Genomic DNA, 18,857 nt, shown 5'->3' with positions numbered 1-18,857 from the left:
GCATCTGGAAGACAGTGCTCAGTGGGCAGGAGGAGCCAAGGCCAGAGGGGCAGGGTCCTTTCCCACTGGCTAGAGGGGCTGGGAAGTCTTGTAGTTGAGCTCCAGCTCAACTGTAGCCAGTCAGGAGGGCGGGCAGGGACCCACATGCATCCAGAGGCTGGAGAGGCCATTGGTCAGGACTGCTGGCTCTGGGGTGAAGGTTCCCCCAAGGGTTCTCTCCAGGTACTTAAGAGTCTGGCTCTCACCTTCAACCATTCCACCACCAGCGTCCTTCACTTCTGGAAATCTTGGTTCTCCTTTTTTTCACCATCCTGGCCTTGTGGAGCAGGTCCTCTTTACCGTTCAGTCGTGGAGCTTACAGAATTCCCCAGCGCACACAGTCACTGACTGTCCAGTGCCAGCCCACAAATAGCCACCAGAGCCTCAAGCATTGCCAAATGCTGTGTTTATTGGTCTGTTACACTGAAGAGTATAGTTTCTGAGCCAAAAAACATACACACTCTGCTCCTCACAAAACCAGAGTCACTAAGGCAGGCACACAAAGGCCACCATGCTTGGTGGAGGCCAAGGACTCACGGACGATGGATGGGCAATGGGGCAGGCTGCCCCTAAACAGGCTGTGCAGTGCCCGGGGCTGGGGTGACTGTGTGGGATGCAGAGGGGTTGCTGGGCTCTTTCCCATGTTTCTCAAACACAGGAAGTCGCCAGACCTCAGTGATCGCTGGGCAGGCCCAGCCCCTGTGGCAGAGCAGCCTCCTGGCCCCAGAACAAGGACCATCCTGCATGTACTGACGAGGCGGGCAGTGGGGACAACGGAGCAAGCGGTATGACTAGGCCTGTCTGGGGTCAGGAGCTGGGGCCCCCCTAGAACCTCTGTGAATGAGGCTCCAAGGGGGTTCCTGGGTCTCTAGCATCCTGAGAAGCATGTGGAAGGAAGAACGAGCCTTGCTTCTCGCCAAGAGCAGGCTGGGGAGATCCAAGCACCCTCCCCTCCGCCTCAGGGACTCAGCAGATGCCGGGGACAGATGGCTGCCTGGGGCTCCAGAGCCCGTTCCTGAGAGGAGGCCGTGAAAGGACCACCTCCTTAAAAGAATCACCCTGCGGTTCCTGTGCAGGTGCTTCTGCCACATTCTAGGTGGTTCTCCTGGCGAAAGCATCACTCACACAGTTTTCAGGAACGCATCTAACTCACGAAGCAGGAGCAGGGTGCTGAGTGACACCGTACAGATACACATGGGTGCCCTGTACAGGCTAATGGTGTGGGGGGTGATGGTGCACGCGGTCACCTCGAGTGGCCAAAGGCAGTGGCAGTGCTGCTAAGGTGGGTTGTTCCCACCAGGGCCCATGTTGGTGGGCTGTCCCGCAGTCTTGGGGGAGGGCCTGGGATGCAGCCCAGGACACTCCTGCATCCAGGACACACACCCAAACTGGCAGCTGTTCTGCCTGCCCCTGTTGGGGCCGGTGTGTGCACAGGCACTGGGCCTGCGGAGGGACACTCAGAAGAGATACAGCCCAGGGTCCCCTCAACCCACCCAGCTGGGGCCTGGGCAACCACAGCCCTCCTAACTCTACAGGGCCCCAGCGAGGCCGCGGGGAGCTGTCCAGGCTCAGGACGCCAGTGGCAGTGGGGCTGTCCCCAGGTATTTGGGAGGGGAGTAGAGTAGGTGTCCCCCAAGGCAGTCAGTCCCTGAGGCTGACCCCTCCCTTCCCAGCCCTGACCTCAGGGCCTTCTGGCCCCTGCATCACCCTGCGGGGCCGGCACTGCCCGGAGTCGGATCCCAGGCTCACAAGCACTTTGTTAGAACACAGTGGGGCAGGTGCGGGGCCTGGGGGCCGGGGCAGTCTTGGCTGCACCGCCCCTGCACCTCGCTGTGTGGGGCCCCTGCCCGGGAGCCCAGGCTCTGGCGGGCGGCTGCCTCCTGGCCGCGGCCTCACTTGTTCTCTATGAGCGTCTGCACCTTGTGGACTAGGTCCCGGGCAATCCTCAGGATCTCCTGGGCGTCATGATGCTCAGCCCGCTCTGGGAAAGACACGGATAGCTGAAGGTGGGTGGGGGCTGCAGTATGGGAGGAGCCCGGGGTCCGCCCACCCGGCTGTATTTCCATCAGGACTCCTGACATTCCCTTATGGGCCAGGCCAGTATTCCTAAGACACCCCTTACCCTGCCCAGGCCAGGAGTGGAAGCCCCACTCAACAGCTCTGCTGGGGCAGCCGGCACCGCCGAGTGTCTCCTACCGTTGAAGAATTTGATGATGTCGGTGAAGTCCATGTTGTTGTCGCGGATTATCTCTCGGTAGGCCTCCACCAGGGCCAGGGCGATGAACAGGACAAAGTGCTCCGAGGAGATGTGCCGGGCTGCCCAGATCACCTCCCACACAGCGAACACATCCTCGTATGGCAGCTCTGGGGATGGCAAGGGGGCTGAGATGGCCTGGCCGCCACGGGTCGCCTCGTGCCAAGACAGAGCTCCAGGGCCCTGGTCCTGGGATCGGTCCACCGTGGGAACCGGTGAAGAGGGCGGCTTCCAAGCAAGGCCCCGCCCTTCCTCTTATAGGTACAGCGCGCTACCCAATCGCGCCACTGGAGCTGGGTAAGCCCCGCCCTCCTCCGTGTAGTTCCTGTACCCTGGTCTTCCGCGGAGGCCACGTCACACTAGAGTAGCTCTACTTCTATAGGCCTTGGTGCTCAGGAAGACTTGGTTTGAAAACAGTTCTGAAAACCATTGCCTTTGGGTGATTTTCAACCCCAGCTGCACTGTGGATTGACCTAATGTCTTTTAAAGTCTCCACACTTAGTTAAGTCTGGGGCTAGCTGAGGCCCAACGCTCCTCGGAGCGGTTCTACACTGCAGTGTGGGTTGAGAACTAGTGATTCTGGGGATGTCCCACTGCCCCGACCCCAGGCCCGCCCTCCAGCCCGCCTCTCACCTCTCTTAAAATCTAGCAGGAACCACCGGTAACAGAAGTAGAAGTGGGTGTAGTCTCCATTCTGATGCATGAGTTCAAACAGTTCTGAGTCCAGGATCTGGTTTAAATGGAGAAAGGGCGCTGGACTGAATGGGTGTGGGCGCTTTCCCCAGTGCCCTGTCCGCCTGACCCCCAGGGCCCTCGGGTGCCCCCCTGGGAGCTGCATCTGCCCCTCCTGTCTCCCTCCCAGGGCAGGGCTGCACCCTGCGGCTCCACCCATCTCTCTGGGATGTCCTCTCTGGAATGATGCCATTTTCTGGGTGATTTCATCATTGACCACACTACTGGCCAGAACGTTCACAAGTATAAGCATTCATACGCCAACATTCCTCTTCGACTGATAAGGTTGAAAATGATGGGGTTTGGGGTTTTTATTTTTACTTAATTTTTAGTTCTACAATCCATCTCCCTCCACCCTCATGCATGGCATGCTCAATCATGTAACCCCATGGACTGCAGCCCTCCAGGCTCCTCTGTCCATGGACTTTTCCAGGCAAGAATACTGGAGTGGGTTGCCATTTTCTTCTCTTGGTTTTTATTTTTTAATGAAAGAAACTAAGCTTATACATAAAACACATTTTGGGAGCGCTCCCCAGCCTCCCGTGGATAATGAACAAGCCCAGCACTGTCCCATCACTTGCCCCCGCTCGCTGCAGACCTCACCTGGATAAGGGAGCGCATGTTAGCAAAGTGGGCGTCCATGGCACCCCCATTGGGGAAGTTCTGGCTCATCCTCTTCATGAGGTGGCTGAAACAGCTGTAGGCCAGCTGGTCTGTGGGGGAGGTGGGCGTGAGGCTGGCAGGGAAGGGGGCAGAGCTGGCTCACGTCCCTCCCCCCACTTCATGCAGACCATGCCATCCCCTGTTCCTTTCCCCACTTGGATTGGCCCAGGCCCAATTCCACTACCCCCTCCTCACCATTGTCCAGGACGACCAGGAGAGGTGCCAGCAGGTCGCACATGCCCTGCACGTAGCCCACGTCCAGATGCTCCCACACGTAGCTGAAACACCGGGGAGTCTCTGTGGCTATGCACTGTCCTCCCCTCCCCTCGGGGACTCCTGGGGAGACGACTGCTAGACCAGTCGGCTACCCAGAGGTCAGCCTTTCCTCCACCCTGAAGCCCTGGAGTGCTATACTGAACCATCCATAGCCACGGTTCTCAAGGCGCTCGGGTAGAAATGGACAAGCCATCACCACCCCCAACATGCTGGCGGGGACCAGCTGAGGCTTCCTGGAGAAGCATGGCTAAAGCTGAGATCTGAAAGGCCTCAAGAATGACAGGACAGGGGACACACAGACATAGGGAGCCGGTGATGAGACAGGGACAGGGCAGGGGAGCAGGGCGCTGCCGGACCTAATGTTGCATGGAGCAGGGTCCCCGCCTCCCGCCCAGCCCAGCCCCCAGTGGCACCTGCACATGACGTCTCGGAGCCGCTCGAGGTTGGGGGGTGTGAAGTACCAGTAGTTGCGGTCACATCGCTGCACGTCCTTGTCTATGCGATGCAGGTTTAAGGCCACGGTGTCCAGTAATTCTATCTGGAAGAGTGGAGGGCCCTCAGGGGTGAGTCAGGGGCCAGAGGTGATGCCCGAATAAAGGAACACAGCGAAAGCAGGGAGCCAAGGGCCTCGGAGCACTGAGTCCTGTGGGCCTGCTGAGGGAGGGGCTCGGTGCCCACCTCCAGGACAGTCCAGGCCATCCCACCATCCGCCCCAGGGTCCCCAATGCCTGGGGAACGAGCACATACAGTGTAGGCAGCAGCGCACATGGCCGCGAGCTCCTCCCCGGCCTCCAGCTCGCCAGCCGGCAAGGCCTTCTCCTGGCCAGGTTCTTGGGGCTCGGAGACCTGGGCTTTGGGGTCCATTCCAGCGGAGCCTTCCTCCCCAGCACCGTCCTCCTCTTCAAAGCCCATCTGGCCCTCGTCTATACTCGACTGGATGCCCGAGGTCACGGAGTAGTTGCGGGAGGAAGGCAGGCCCGAGTCTGGAGAGTCGAACTCCACTGACTGCTGCTCCACCATGGCTGTGCCCGTGGGCCCGGCCTCCGCCCCTGGCTCAGCCTCTGGTCTGGGGTCTTCGGGGCCCAGGGGCCTTGGAGGCTCCAGGTCATCCACAGAGACGAACACCTGTTGGAGAGGGGGGTGTGAAGACAGCGGGGCTCACGCCTGCCCTCCAGCACCCCCCTCAGCTCAGCCTCTCTTCCAGGGTCAGAACCAAGAGGGACACAGAATTCTCCTCACATCCCTACTCCCACCCTATGGCTCCCCAGCACAGCCTCCCCAGGGGGGTGCCAAGCAACCCCCCAACCCAGCCAACCAGGCTCTGGGAAAACATGAAAATGCCGTCTCCAACCCCATCTGGCCTCACGTTGGTGAGAAAAAGTGGGAAGGGAAGAAGGGGGACGGAGGCCTGGGCACTCGATGGCCAGTGTGAGTAAGTGACCCTCTACAAACACAGACGTCGTGGGCTGCCTTGGGTTGGGACAGCTTCCACAGTGTCGTGGTGTGGCCTCTGGGGCACACAGCTTGTTTTCAGGACTGAGCGTGCAGTAGTAGAAAGTGAAAGTGAAGTTGCTCAGTCGTGTCTGACTCTTTGCTACCCCATGGACTGTAGCCCACCAGGCTCCTCTGTCCATGGGATTTTCCAGGCAAGAATGCTGGAGTGGGTTGCCATTGCCTTCTCTAGGGGATCTTGCCAACCCAGGGATTGAACCCAGGTCTTCTGCATTGCAGGCAGATGCTTTAACCTCTGCACCACCAGGGAAGCAGTAGTAGAACAAGGCAGGAAACCTCTCTAGCAAGTACCTCATCAGTTAGATTAGCTGAGGATAAGCTGAGGAGAAGGAAGAAGGAAAAAAGAAACACGTTCTACTGATTGGGAATGGTCCACACACTCCCACAGACAAGTCACAAGGAAAAGAAGAGACATATGTGGACGGTTTTGTCTCATTTTTCTATTTGGACTATGGAGGGAAGGGATGCTTAAAAGGAGTTTTCACTTTGGGCAAGAAGCACGAAGTGCTGCTGGGTTAGTGCCTTCGAGAAAGGCTGCTTGTGTCCACAAGCTAAGCAGCTGGGGCCCTGGTTCAGACTCAGGGTTTAACAAAACCCAAAGCAGACAGAGAATCTGTTCACAAACATGGGATTCAGAACAAAGACCATGGAAAGGAGAGGATGACTTGGCAGTTATATTTCTTTTTAAGTCTTGCTCCAACTTGAGTTTTTGGTTAATAGGAGTTAAGGAACAAGAATATACATTATCTAAAGAGGCAGTCTTAAAGAAAAAAAAAATAGTTAATAAAAGAATGTCCTGATAACTGAAACTTTGCAGTTCTAGTTGGGCCTAGCAGCCATAGACTGGGATTTGATGTTCATCTAAAAGTCAAGGGGGATGTGGGAAGAACCACACAGGCTCTGAACTGGCTTCTCATGGCCAACTCTATGAGATGGGCTGCTCCAAGTGCACACCCACCCCCAGCCTCAGCTCTAGGAGAAGCCTCTACAATCAGAGGAGCTGAGACGGGGCACCAAGCCCCAGAGATGGGAGGAGAAGTCACTCATCCTGTCACTAGCGGACTTAGGACTGGAACCCAGGGAAGCCCACTCCTAGCCTTGAGGTCTCTCTACAAAGAGGGAAAAGTGTTGAAGCATTAGTCGCTCAGTCATGTCTGACTCTTTGCGACCCCATGGACTGCAGCCTGCCAGGCTCCTCTGTCCATGGAATTCTCCAGGCAAGAATACTGGAGTGGGTTGCCATTTCCTTCTCCAAGGGATCACACCTGCGTCTCCTGGATTGCAAACAGATTCTTCACTGTCTGAGCCACCAGGGAAGCTCCAGAGAAGGAGGGCCTCCCTAATTCCCCATAAATCCACCCTCCTCTGCTAGTCTCTTAGGACACAACACAGCACGCCATGTCATTTATTCCTGCAACAAGCCAGAGGAGTGGGCAGCAGGGGGACCGTCATCCCATCTTTCAGTGGAAGGAAACGAGACACACGGACACGTGGAGGCGTGCTCCAGGGCCTCGCTGCCCATTAGCATGAGCATCAGAGGTCAGGCCTGCAGTGCTGGCGGCCCCGCCCCCGGCCCCCAGGTCCCGTCGGGCTCACATCATTGCTGATGGTGGAGTCTCGGTGGACGAGGCGCTGAACGTGGCTGTCGATGCTGCTGCCCGAGGAGAACTTGGTGAGTGTGGCCGGGTGAGCCTCCCGCTCCCGCTGCCTCACCACCACCTCGCAGGCCTTCCACTCCGCCAACACCCGCTGGTACCTCGCTGCCACCACTGTGTCCACCTGTGCTCAGACCACAGCGTGACCATTGGGGGGAGGGGCGCACCGGGCCCCCTCGGCAGCCGTCCTCCCGGGACAGCCGGAGACTCGGGCCGGGCCCGGGGTTGAGGATGGCGGGGCTGCTCTGTCCTGTCTCTTTCGGGCTGGGAAGAGACTGAGGTTTCTGAGGTGCCCCCCCTCCCCGGGTTCCCCTGGCCTGGCTCCCTGCCTGTGCCCCCGTCCTCCCCCTCACCTGCTCCATCTCCTTCTTGCTCATGCCAAACTTGTAGTGGCCAAGCAGGAACGGCCAGACATCCTGGCGGATCTCATGTTCCACGCCTCCGTAGTAGACCTGCCGCAGCAGCTCCAGCTCCTTGTAGTTCTGAGGGACCCAGGGAGGCAAGACTGTGTGGGCCAGCCAGGTGACCCCACGCCCTGGAGAGCCGGGGCCAGGGATGGTTCGGATGGCTCTGGGACCATCACATCCTGGCACTGCACCCCCCAGGCTAGAGCTGGACGAAGATCTACTTCAACCCCTCCAGGGCAGGAAAGGAGCCTGGAGGGATTTGCAGAGGCTCTCCCCAGGGCAGTGGAGTCATATGGAAGCAGAGAGGACTCCCTGTCTGATCTCTTTCCTGTGGAGACCACAGGCCTGGTTGTTCGAGACTCCCCGTGACCCCCGTACTCCAAGGCTATCCGTCCTGGCCTGTCCCCTCTGAGCCTGCACCACGTTTCACCGAACACAGAGCACGGTGGTCGGCTCTCACTGCGGCCTCCCGCCCAGCCACCCCAGAGCCTGGTAGCCCAGAGCGCGCACCTTTTCGTCCTTCTGATACTTGCTCCACACGTCCTTGGTGAGGCCCCCTGAGGCCCCTGGGGGCCGGGCGGGCGGGACGATGTTGTGATGCACCAGCGCTGACAGGTGGGTGCGCACCGTGGACAGGTGGCGGCAGTAGGCCAGCCCTGAGGGGGAAGCGGGGGAGCCAGGAGGCCGTGACCCTGCGTCCCGGTGCCCGCCCCCACCCCCACCCCCGCCCCGGCGGCCCCACCTCACCCCACACTCACAGCCGTAGAAGGCCCGGGACACGATCTGCCTCTTCATGCTCTCACACAGCAGCCTGAGGGGCAACCTGTGGGATCAGCCTGACTCAGGGCTGCTCCTCTGGCGGGACGAGTGAGAAGCGAGGATCTTCGGGCTCAGGGGGCAGGTGAGGGGCTCGGGTGGTGCAGGGAGCAGGATCTACAGCCTGGGAACATGTCAAGGGCTCCCTGGCTTTGCCAGCTACTCTGGGTAGAGCTGCTGGGGGCCCAGCCTGGTCCCCAACCACCCCAGGGATCTTGGCCAACTAACTTTGCGTTAGTACATCTTGGTGTCCTCGTGTGAGAATGGAGAGAGCCATCTGAGGGTCAACAGACATAACAGGGTTAGGATGAAGTTACAGGTGAAAATGCAGCTAGTGAAACCATCAAGGGTGGGCACATGGCCCTCTCACAAAGGCCACACACACACTGTTCCTGGTAACAGAGCAAATGCCCAGACACCTGCTGAAGCACCTCAGACGTCAGCATGATGGTGGGATCCAGGTCCACCCTGGGAAGAGGAGCTCCAGATACCGAGCACCCGCCCGGTGCCAGGCACAACTCTGGGCACTCACGTGCATTGTACACCTCATTCAGTGCTCATAGGCACCTTAGGGAACAGCAGGTATTATTGCCATTTCACAGATGAGGACACTGAGGCTCAGAAACATAGGAGCTCAGAGAGACTCAGTGACTTGGCAGAGCCACGTGGGGAACAAAAGTGAGATTAGAACCCAGGTGTATCCAACTCAAGACCACCCCGTGTCAGGCAAGTGACAAGGGCCCAGACCGACACAAGTGACAAGGGCCCAGACCGACACATGCACTCAGACGCGCAGGCCCACTCACCGGTCAGGTACACAGCTGCAGTGGCTGGGGGGCGCATAGGGGGAGCTGCTGGTGGAGCAGGAGAGGCAGGAGGAGCCCTGGCTGCACAGGGGCTGTAGGTGCCAGGCTGGCAGGCTGGGCCCAAAGCCCTGCATCTCGATCATGTCGCCAGCATCTGAGGGCAGGAAGGGGGCCACGGTCAGGGCCTGGCCGGTCTCCTCCCCCAAGCACCCTGCAGCATGCCCACCTCTGTGCCCAGAGCTGCAGCATGAAGTCGCCCTTTGGTGGAAAACCACAGGGGTGGTGCCTGCCTGGCCCAGGGTCCAGAGCCCAGAGATGGAGGTGGTGGAGAGAGAGAGAGGGTGCCTGACTCTTCCCACCTGGACTTTCTGAGCGTGATTCGGTACTTCACTGAGTCATGGATGACTGTGCTATGAGCGATGGGATAGACACTTGTTTTTCTAGAGGGAGGAGAAAGAAAGAGAAGGAACAAGAAAAGCCTGAGCTCTCTGAAATGCTGCCAGCTGGCTGGCCTGCCAGGATTCAGCCTGGTCCTCTTAAGCAAACTCTCGGATTTGCAGGAAGATGCCTGGAACACTGCAATCTCTGAACATTCCCATGCCATGAGTCTCCGCTGATCAAAGTCCCTGAAGGACCTCTGAGCCACCAGTCCTGGTCCACAGACCTCATCCCTCTGAGGGTTCTAGACCTGGTGGCCAGTGGCTGAGGAGGAGCGGTGCACCCTGCCTGGGCAGGTGCCCCTGCTGCCAGCCTAGCAGCGGGCGAGTTCTCCATCCCTGCCCAGCCTGATTGCCCTCGGTTCAGTGGCCTCCTGCAAACACATAGGTGAGCTGGCAGGAAGGGAAAAGCTCCCACACAGTTCCGCCACCCAGAAGAACGTGCTGCAGAAGACAGCTCCTTGGACATGTTTCCGCCACCGCAGACCAAGCCTCCTCAGCCGGCCCAGCTAGTCTGAATCAGAACTCAAGATCTTTGAGAGCTTCAAGGGCCCACGTGGGGCAGGCACTGCTCGTTGAAGGGTGGTGGGGGGGACTCTGGCAGGTCCGGTGAGCCACAAAGATGAAGCAGAGTCATGAGGGCAGAAAGGGAAAGGACCAGGAAAAGACGCCAGCGGGGAGGGAAAGGACCGAGAAGCCTGAAGAAGATAAGGAGAGAGAGAGGGAGAGTGCTGTGTGTGTGTGTGATAAAGAGACTTCATTCAAGCAGTCGTTTCTTTCTGCGCATTACAGCCTGGGTCCTAGGCTGCTGTGAGTCTGGGGCAGACTCCAGCTCTGGGCGTGCTCTGGCAGGCAGGACTAAGCTGACCCCCTCCAGTCCCCTCAGAGGCGGCCCTGTCTGGGCCCCAGGGGCTCTCTTTCCAGATCCATAGCTGGGATTTTTTGATATCTGGCCCTTCAGCTCCACCCGGAGGCAAATTAAGGGAACACTCTGGGTGTGGGGTGGGGGGGGCTGCGGCTCTGGGAGTGAGGGGTGCAAGCCATGCTAGATTCTGGGAAGAAGGAGGAGGGGACAAATGCAGGTGGGATGGGGCAGGAGCCCAGATCAGGCCCCTGCAGCAGGCAGGCAGGAGAGAGGCCCGTGGTGGGGGGAGGCAGGGGAGGGGTGGCAGAGGGCCCAGCCAGGTAGGCAGCAGCAGGTGGGCAGGCGGGGTGTGGGGGTGTGCCAGGTATAGAGAGTGGGCACACAGGAAAACGAGCTCATGCCCAGAAAGCAGGGCCCAACCAAGGCAAGTGTCCTGGGTCAATGCTCTTCACCTTAATTCTCCAGGAAGGAGCTGAGCCAGCCAGCATTGAACACTGCATCTCTGAATTAACCCAGTGCAGACAGCCGGAGCTCTGGAGTGACTGGGCAAGGGGCAGCAGGCTAGACGGGGAGGGTCTGCTGGGCCAGCTTTGACTCTGACTCTCTCCTCTGAGCATGAGGAAAGTTTGAAGCGAAACAATTAGGGTGGTCGAACCCCACAGCCCCTAAGATTCCGAGTGAAAGGTGCCTGGCCTGGAGCAGAATTAGAGTGAACAGCATCTCTGCTCGGTGGGGAGGCAGCCAGGGGAGGAGGTGGGGAGGGAGGGAGGGGGAGGGAGGGGAGGGTCTGGACCCCCGCCACTTGATTCACATGCACAAGTCAAGCATGTCGCAGGCCTGGAAAGCAACGGCTAGCAGAACGGACTCAACAGTGTTGTCATTATGGACTGGAGTGGAGGTGGGGCTCCCATACCATCGCCCCAGCCACCTGACGACACTGCTCACACACCTCCTCCCCTTTCTCAAGGGCTGGAGCCGGGGGCTGTACACTGGGTTGGCTTGACCCTGAGTCCCCCAAGAGTATGCTCAGACAAGCCCCCTTGCCCCTGCACCCTCTGAGTTTCTCTGACCTTGGGGGGCCTCAGTTCTCAGAGCATCCAGGGATGGCTTCCTCAGCTCCACAACCACCAAACAGGGGCTCTACTGGGACACCCCCAGCCTTCAGCCTGACTACCGTTTGTGGGGTGGGAAGGGGCTCCCCGACTCTCCTCACTTAGCCTTCCCACACTGCTCCAAGTCAGCTAACCTGGAAATGAGCATCAGCACCAAGCACAGGTCTGCAAGGAAAGTCCAAGTGGCAGGCCAAGTGCAGGCGACCAACGTGGGGAGTGAGGGTCCCCCAGTTCCTACCAGCTGGCCTGGGGGGGGGTCCCACTGGAGGGCTGGCAGAGGGGGCAGGCGCAAGGGCAGGGACATGGTGGGTAAGGGGGCAGCCGGGGGCTGGGCTGAGGGTGTACCAGGCGTGTTCTAGGCTATGGACTGGGTTTCCCGTTACAGGCGTGGCGGTCAAGCTCAGGAACTGGATTCTTTGGTAGAATTTTGTATAAGGAGAGTGTCGCATATTCCTGAATACCCCTGTGAAAGTGGAAGTGAAAGTCGCTCAGTCATGTCCGACTCTTTGCGACCCCATGGACTAAACAGTCCATGGAATTCTCTTGGCCAGAACACTGGAGTTGGTAGCCTTTCCCTTCTCCAGGAGATCTTCCCAACTCAGGTACTGAACTCAGGTCTCTCACATTGCGGGTGGATTCTTTACCAGCTGAGCCACAAGGGAAAGCCCAAGAATACTGGTGTGGGTAGCCTATCCCTTTTCCAGCGGATCTTCCTGACCCAGGAATTGAACCGGTGTCTCCTGCATTGCAGGCGGATTCTTTACCAACTGAGCTATGAGGGAAGCCTCACATTCTCTGTATAGGGGCAGGGAAAGGGGAGAAGGAATTACTCTGTGGCTGGGGGGCGAGATAAATTAGGAGTTTGGGATTAACATATAAATATATTACTATCGGTAAGATAGATAAACAAGGACCTACAGTATAGGACAGGGGACTACAGTCGGTATTACAATAACCGACGATGAAAACTAATCTGAAAGAGAATAGATACATCTATAAAACTGAATCCCTTTGCTGTGTACCTGAAAGTAACACAACTTTGTAAATCGTTTAAAAAATAAAAACAAATAAAAAGAATGGTAGGGAATTGTTCAAGTGCATACAGGGAGGCATAAACAAACAGGAAGATACTTTTGTAACAGTCTGCCTCACAAACGCTGTGTGTATGTGTGTGTACATTTCATAGAGATCCACTGACCTCGAAGCTCTGGCTCTGCTGTCTGCAGGTGAATGTGACCATGAGGAGCCATCAAGCCCCCTGCAGCGGGGCAACAGAAGCAAAGCGTTCCGCATCTGCATTAAGGTCTGATGGAACAGAGACCAGCTGACTTTCATCCTGGACAATGGATGGTGTCAAGCTTCTTTTCCTACTTGTTGTATAAACCCCACCCTCATCTCCTAAAATGTTGGGGATTATATATTTAATTGGTCATTCTTAGAGAACAGAAAGGGTTTCCCAAGCGGAGCTAGTGGTAAAGAACTTGCCTGCCAATGAAGGAGACATGAGTCTCGGGTTCAATCCCTGAGTCTGGAAGATCCCTTGGAGGAGGGCATGGCAACCGGCAACCCACTCTAGTGTTCTTGCCTGGGGAATCCCCATGGAGAGAGGAGCCTGGCGGGCTATGGTCGGACATGACTGAAGTGACTTAGCACACGTGTGGAGTATAGAAAAGAGATAGAGATGAAGATTTTTCCACTAGCTCCTATATGGACACAATATATGTTTTTAATGAAAAAAAAGAAGAAAGAAGTGAATCTGTGGCATGGGAATGCTTCCCCTCAGATCTGAGAGAGGGGGCCTCAGCCCTTCAGAACCAGTCTTACGTGACCTGGGCCTCACTGGTCCCCCGGCCAGTGCCTCTCCACCAGTCAAGCTCTGCCCCAAGAGGACTGGTGACCAGAGAAGCTGTGGGCACTGTCCTGTCATTTCCAGTAAAGGGGTCTTGTAACCCTGGACTCAGGTCCCTGAGGGCGGGAACACAGCTGTCTGATATCTCTGACACAGATATTCCTAGATTTCATGCTAAAGTGCTAGCCGGGTCAACTGAGCTCTGGGTCTCTCTCCATGGTGGCCCCAACCCCTCCCCTGACCACAGGTGACTCCTGTCCCCATAAGCTGTCCCGCTCCTAGCCCTGTCGAGGAGGGGCCTGCTCTTCTGTTCTGTTTACGTCTTTCCAGACAGTGGGAGAGAGAGAAAGACACTGTCTTGGGTTTATCAGCATGATCCACCCCCGGAGGAACAGGGCTCAGAGAGCCATTCATTCCCAGGAGGGAACCAGATAATCAGACTTCCTACCAGGGAATCTCTAATCTCTTCCCTCTCGGGTGGGAAGCCTCCCCTCACAGGTTCGATGGGGAACCCAGAACCGGCTGCCCTTGGTCCTGTCCCTCTGGCTGGCGCCTCCTTCCACCCTCCCTGATCTGCATCCTGGGTGCAAGTCCTGTAATGCCAACACTGCCATCTGAGCCCCTGCGGTGGGTGGCACGTGGGCCCAGGGGATTGGGGCAGGGCGGGAGGAAGGGGTGGATCAGGGAGACAGGGAGGGATAAAAACCTTTCATCGGATTGGGAGCTGTGAGGTTCCGCGAGCAGATCATTGAGAGCATCGCGTGTAGTTTATCCTCCTCTTCCTCATCATCGTCCACCGAGGCCGCGCGGCTGGCCGCTAGGTGGTGGTAGTTAATAGTGACTGCTCAAAGAGAACAGCAGAGACGCAGAGGCGTGAGGACCCTGGTCCCAGGGCAGGAGGGTCCGGACTCCCTCCTTACAGAGTCTGGGGTCACCTTGAGCCTGCAGGGTGTGGAAGAGGGGACCGGAGAGCTTTTTGATGAGTTACTGGGGAAATGATGGAAGAAAGTGAGGGCTGGGAGGCAGCTACAGAGCTCACTCTTGAAGGATGCCCTCTCTAGGAAGAACAGAAGAGAGAACTGATGGGGGTGGTCAGGGTAGTGAAAGATAGGGGCTCCCCAGCCCTGCACAGCTGAGGCCGGGCATGACTGTTGGCAGATGGATCCCCGTCATTCTTCGGCTCGTGTCATAGACACGCTGAACCACATCTGAACGTCACCCTAAAATCCCCCTCTTCGGATTGAAAATCCAACCTTCCCAGGCCTTTCCGGAGCTGCTCTAGAAGAGCCTGAGTCATGAGTCACCCCACTGGGCTTCTCTTCCTTGAGGTGACCGCAACTGGGAAATGACAAGACTTGAAGAGGGCAAGTGGAAGCTGCAACAGCTGAGCTGAGCAAGAGCCCGAGATTAAGTGCCAGGTCGGCAAACACGGCTGGCCAAAGCTGTGTCTCTTCCTTGGCAGGCACACCTGGGAGGGGAGGGGCCCCACACCTCCTGCCCTCCATGCTGGTCAGGACCTCACGCTGTGGCTGAATGTTTGCAGTCTGCACAGTCTGTCCACTAATACAGAGACCACTGGTCAACAACTTGTTGGCATGAGTTAGTGCGTCTTGGGAGCAGGTGGTCTGGCTGGCAAATACATGCTCTGGGCTGGCACATTCTCTGACCTTACCCCCAGGCTCAGCAAGTCTGGCCGGGAGAAACCCGTGGGCAGTGCCCGGTGCTCATGTGTCGGTGATGCTCACTGTGGTGCTCTGACCAGAAAGGGAGCATTGGTAAATGCTTGTGGATCAGCCACCTGGAGCCCAAAGGGGTTAAGTCCGGGGGGGCAAGACCCACGAGAGCCAAGCCGACTTTCAACTCCCGGCCTCCAGAGGCCCCTTGTAGCTCCAAACCTCACCCTAGATGCCCCCAACTCCCACTATTGCCTCCGCATCAGTAGCAGGTTGGGGGAGAGGCCTGGCTAGAGCAGAGTCAGGGAACAATTTGCACCCACAAACTGCCCACAAGGCAGCGCTGACCCCGCACCCACACTTCCCTATGGGGGTCAGGCAGCAGGCTGAGGCGAAACGGAGAGCTCCCCACCTTCTATTTCTAGTCTCATCACATTTTTTCCCCTGGGGCAGGGCATGAAAAGATGGCCAAGAGAATACCGAACAGTGACTTCTGAGCCAACAGACCTGGGGTTACGAAGTGAGGAAAAGACGGCTAGATAAACAAGAGGCTACTTCTCAGAGGGACGGTTTGTGGGGGGACAGGTCCTGTGTGAGGCTGAGTGACAACCTGCCTGGGTCACCCCAGCCTGGGCAGCGGGCCCTGCCAGCCGCCCCACACCCCGGCCCCAGGTGACACTGCACCCCCCACCACCCGGAGCCCCGCTCTCTTCCTCCTGAGCGAGGTTTGAGACACTCACTGTGCTCGTGTCTGTGGCCAGGGTAGATGATCCGGAACACGTAGTCGGTCGCTCGCCCCGTGCTCACATCCTCCGCGTCCATGGACCGCAGGCTGCTGCGCTTCCGTAGCCTGGGGAACACCTTCCCCTGTAGAGGTAGGGTGGGTGGTCAGCCTGCCCTGGGTGGGTGGGGTCTGACGCAGGAGACCCCCAGGCTGCTGCGAACAGCTCCATGTGCAGAAGGATGGGGGACTGGGGTGGGGGGGGGCAGGAGAGAACCCAGTCCCTACCTCCCTTCACCCAGAGGTACCTTCCCCTGCTGGGTCCAGAGTGGGGGCTCCAGCTGCCCTCGAGGCAGAAGGCCGTTCTCCAGGCAGGACAGGAAGGATAGCAGGTGGCCCCCTTGTGGGAAGTGCAGCGGGGGCCTCTGGATGCCGTCCTGGCTCACCAGCACCAGCGTGCCGCCGCTCTCTGGGGGTAAACGTGCACCAGTGAGGCTGGGGAGAGGGCTCGGAGCCAGGGGCCGGTGGGAGGGGGACAGGAGGTCCGTGGGCCGCGCGGCCTCTTTCCCCTCACCCCTGCGCCCAGCACAGGGGAGGCTCACTTTGCTGGTGGCAGTGGATGCAGACGATCTGACTGAAGGGCACGACCAGGGCGTAGTCCCAGTAGACGCTGAGGAGAAATCAGATTGGTGTCACTGTGCCCAGAGACCTGTCACCCCGCCGAGACGCCGTGAGACTATCCAGAGGACAGCGTGACTGTGGCTGAGAAACAACCTCGGCCAGCTGTGTCTCCTGGGGCCCCGTGCTATCCTTGTAGCAGAGAGCCTGGCAGTCGCAGCTGCCCAGAACTTGGCTCAGACAAACCTCTCCTGCCCAGGCCTGGCTTGGTCTGAGAGATTCCGGGAACCTCTCCAGGTAGCCTCTCCCTGCAATTCTTGGCGTTGGGTAAGAAGTGAGGTCTGCCCCCTGGAGCAGGCTGGATCTCTCCATGCCCTCCCCGCCAGGGAGCAAGCCCCAACTCCCTTCCCTGACTCCTGGGAGGGGGTCTCAAAGCCCTCACCTCTTTTCCAGCTCAGAGTCCCCCAGAGTCCCGTTCATGAGCTGGTTGGGGGTCCACTTCAGAGTGAGGCTCTCTGCAGACTGGTGCAGGGAGAGGTAGCCAGGGACAGCCTCCATGTCCTCCTTCTACAGAAAGGAGACACACAGAGGACAGAGAGGGTGAGGGCCTCAGCGGCTCCTGGGATGGCCTGTGGAAGAGGAGCTCCAGGTGGGTCCAGGGGAGGCCAGACTGGGCCCATCACAGGATCTGGGCCTGGGAACCGGGAGGAAGCAGGGGCGTCATGTGCCCCTTGCAGACGTGGGCACCTCCTTTCCCTGCCTGGCTGGGGCCACTGCCTCTGCCCCGTGAGCCTCTTGGCTAGCAGATGTGTCCGGGTCAGTCACACCCAGGCTGGGTGTTCCCCCTGCCTGTTGGCCGCCATTCCTGCCCCCTGAAGGCCTGGTCTCAGTGGGCCGGAGCCGATGCCATCGTGGCTCGTGACAGCTCAAGGTTGGGCGTGAGGTGTGTGAAATGAAGCCTCTGAAGGAAGGGCTGGATGTGGCTGGAGGTCTGGGCCCCTCAGGAAGGGGGCGGGGGGGGGGGCGTTGGGCTCCCCTACCGGCTGCACCAGCACGTTGTTCTTGCCGTAGAGCAGCCGGGCCCTGGAGTTCTGGTGCAGCGACTCCACGTACTCGCGGGCGCAGGCGGCAAGCCTGTCCTCCGACGCACTGCCGCTTGAGTGTCGCTTGCGGATCTGCGCACAAAGTCATGGCTTGACCCCCGGTCCAGGGAGATCAGCGTGGGGGCCAAGGACCCCGAGAGTCCTTCCTGTCCCCAGTTTGCCCTCGGCCTCGGACCAGCTCTGTGCTCCTGGCATTTATTTAAGAGCCAGTGCGGGGAAGGCTCTCCCGGGCTGGCCGCTACCGCCTGTATCTGCCAGGAGCACACAGGCTGACTGCCCTCGCCACAGGCCCAGGGGCCCATCCTGGGTGAGCACGGGGTGGGAAGAAGGACACCTACTCCTAGGGCTGGGCGCTTCGCAGGGGAGTCCTGGCGATGCGGGGGACCCCGGATACGGTGTCTCTGGACCAGCTCATCAGCAGAGGGGTCAGTCCAGTAGTGGTCGGCTGTCTTGAGCTTGGTGTACTCCAAGGCACAGGGCCCCACTGTGGAGACAGGAACCATCAGCTCGGGGGTGGCCCCTTGGCACCTGCCCCGGAGCCACCGCTGTGGGCCAGCACAGGCCTCTCTGATCCCAGGCTTACCTAGAAGAGAGGCCAAGATGGGGCCAAACACAGGGTCTGCCAGTAATGCCTCCTTCTCGTAGTACTTGCTGCCAGGAAAGAAACAGACAGGGTGACCGCAGGGCTCCGGGCCTCCTTCCAGGGCTGTCAAGCTCACCAAGGAGACATGTCCCCACCCAATCCAAGTCCAGTAATCAAGCAGCAATGAGTCCACAAGGGCTGAGCTTTGTGGGTGACCTGGGTGGTCCCTGCTTTCTGGGTGCTACAGGGAATGGCGCATGCCTAGAGACCACGGTGGGCAGTCAGGCCTGGGGTGGGAGTGGGGAGCGGGTCTCAGGGAAGGGCAGTCACCTGCAGTTCTCCACCAGGTACTGCACGACCTTGTCCAGCACTTTCTCCATCAGCGCTGTGCGCACCCATATGTGCTTCAGGGCCTGCAGGCTGAGGGCTGGGGCCTTCCCGCTGGCAGAGCCCTGTCTCCGCAGGGTCTCCTGGTTGCCTGCCAAGGGTTTCCTGCAAAGAGAGAGGTGGGCTCCAGGAGTGTGAGGGCTTGGGGGGCAAGCCGCAATGCAGACTGGTGGCTCTGGGAACAGAGTCTGGTGCCACAAGACGAGAACCCAGAGGACTGACTGGGAGGAGGGGTTGGAGATGAAAGGGCCACCCCCCCTCATCACCCTTAGTCTGGCCCCTCACCCGAGAGGCCCTTGGAAATGGACCGAGCAGAAGGGAGGGGCGGGGCGGGGCCGGCCCAGGCTCA

General features: G+C 58.8%; 1 protein-coding gene across 3 annotated transcripts in view; it reads right to left on the bottom strand.

Annotated features, from left to right (window-relative positions):
- Nucleotides 1-428: 428 nt before the first annotated feature.
- The window catches only part of SGSM2 (small G protein signaling modulator 2), a 38,059-nt gene continuing 19,630 nt past the window's right edge, over nt 429-18,857 (bottom strand). Inside the window, exons 4-24 of one of the 3 annotated variants that reach the window (XM_027517054.1) lie at nt 18,452-18,613; nt 18,122-18,189; nt 17,877-18,022; nt 17,476-17,610; nt 16,878-17,002; nt 16,420-16,487; nt 16,126-16,286; nt 15,837-15,963; nt 14,130-14,264; nt 9,161-9,314; nt 8,297-8,361; nt 8,049-8,194; nt 7,485-7,613; nt 7,073-7,255; nt 4,712-5,089; nt 4,426-4,502; nt 3,884-3,966; nt 3,629-3,738; nt 2,927-3,023; nt 2,236-2,403; nt 429-2,020 (exon numbers count right to left, since the gene is read on the bottom strand). In XM_027517054.1, the coding sequence (XP_027372855.1) occupies nt 1,932-2,020; nt 2,236-2,403; nt 2,927-3,023; nt 3,629-3,738; nt 3,884-3,966; nt 4,426-4,502; nt 4,712-5,089; nt 7,073-7,255; nt 7,485-7,613; nt 8,049-8,194; nt 8,297-8,361; nt 9,161-9,314; nt 14,130-14,264; nt 15,837-15,963; nt 16,126-16,286; nt 16,420-16,487; nt 16,878-17,002; nt 17,476-17,610; nt 17,877-18,022; nt 18,122-18,189; nt 18,452-18,613 (2,806 nt within the window). In that variant the 3' untranslated portion in view covers nt 429-1,931. Of the gene's footprint in view, nt 2,021-2,235; nt 2,404-2,926; nt 3,024-3,628; nt 3,739-3,883; nt 3,967-4,377; nt 4,503-4,711; nt 5,090-7,072; nt 7,256-7,484; nt 7,614-8,048; nt 8,195-8,296; nt 8,362-9,160; nt 9,315-14,129; nt 14,265-15,836; nt 15,964-16,125; nt 16,287-16,419; nt 16,488-16,877; nt 17,003-17,475; nt 17,611-17,876; nt 18,023-18,121; nt 18,190-18,451; nt 18,614-18,857 lie in introns of all 3 variants that reach the window. The other 2 variants (XM_027517053.1, XM_027517055.1) reach the window with 2 other exon arrangements.

This window comes from Bos indicus x Bos taurus, chromosome 19 (genome assembly GCF_003369695.1).
Source record: "Bos indicus x Bos taurus breed Angus x Brahman F1 hybrid chromosome 19, Bos_hybrid_MaternalHap_v2.0, whole genome shotgun sequence".
NCBI lineage: Eukaryota > Metazoa > Chordata > Mammalia > Artiodactyla > Bovidae > Bos > Bos indicus x Bos taurus.
The sequence above is the reverse complement of the archived record's forward strand: the minus strand, read 5'-3'. Positions and strand labels throughout refer to the sequence as shown.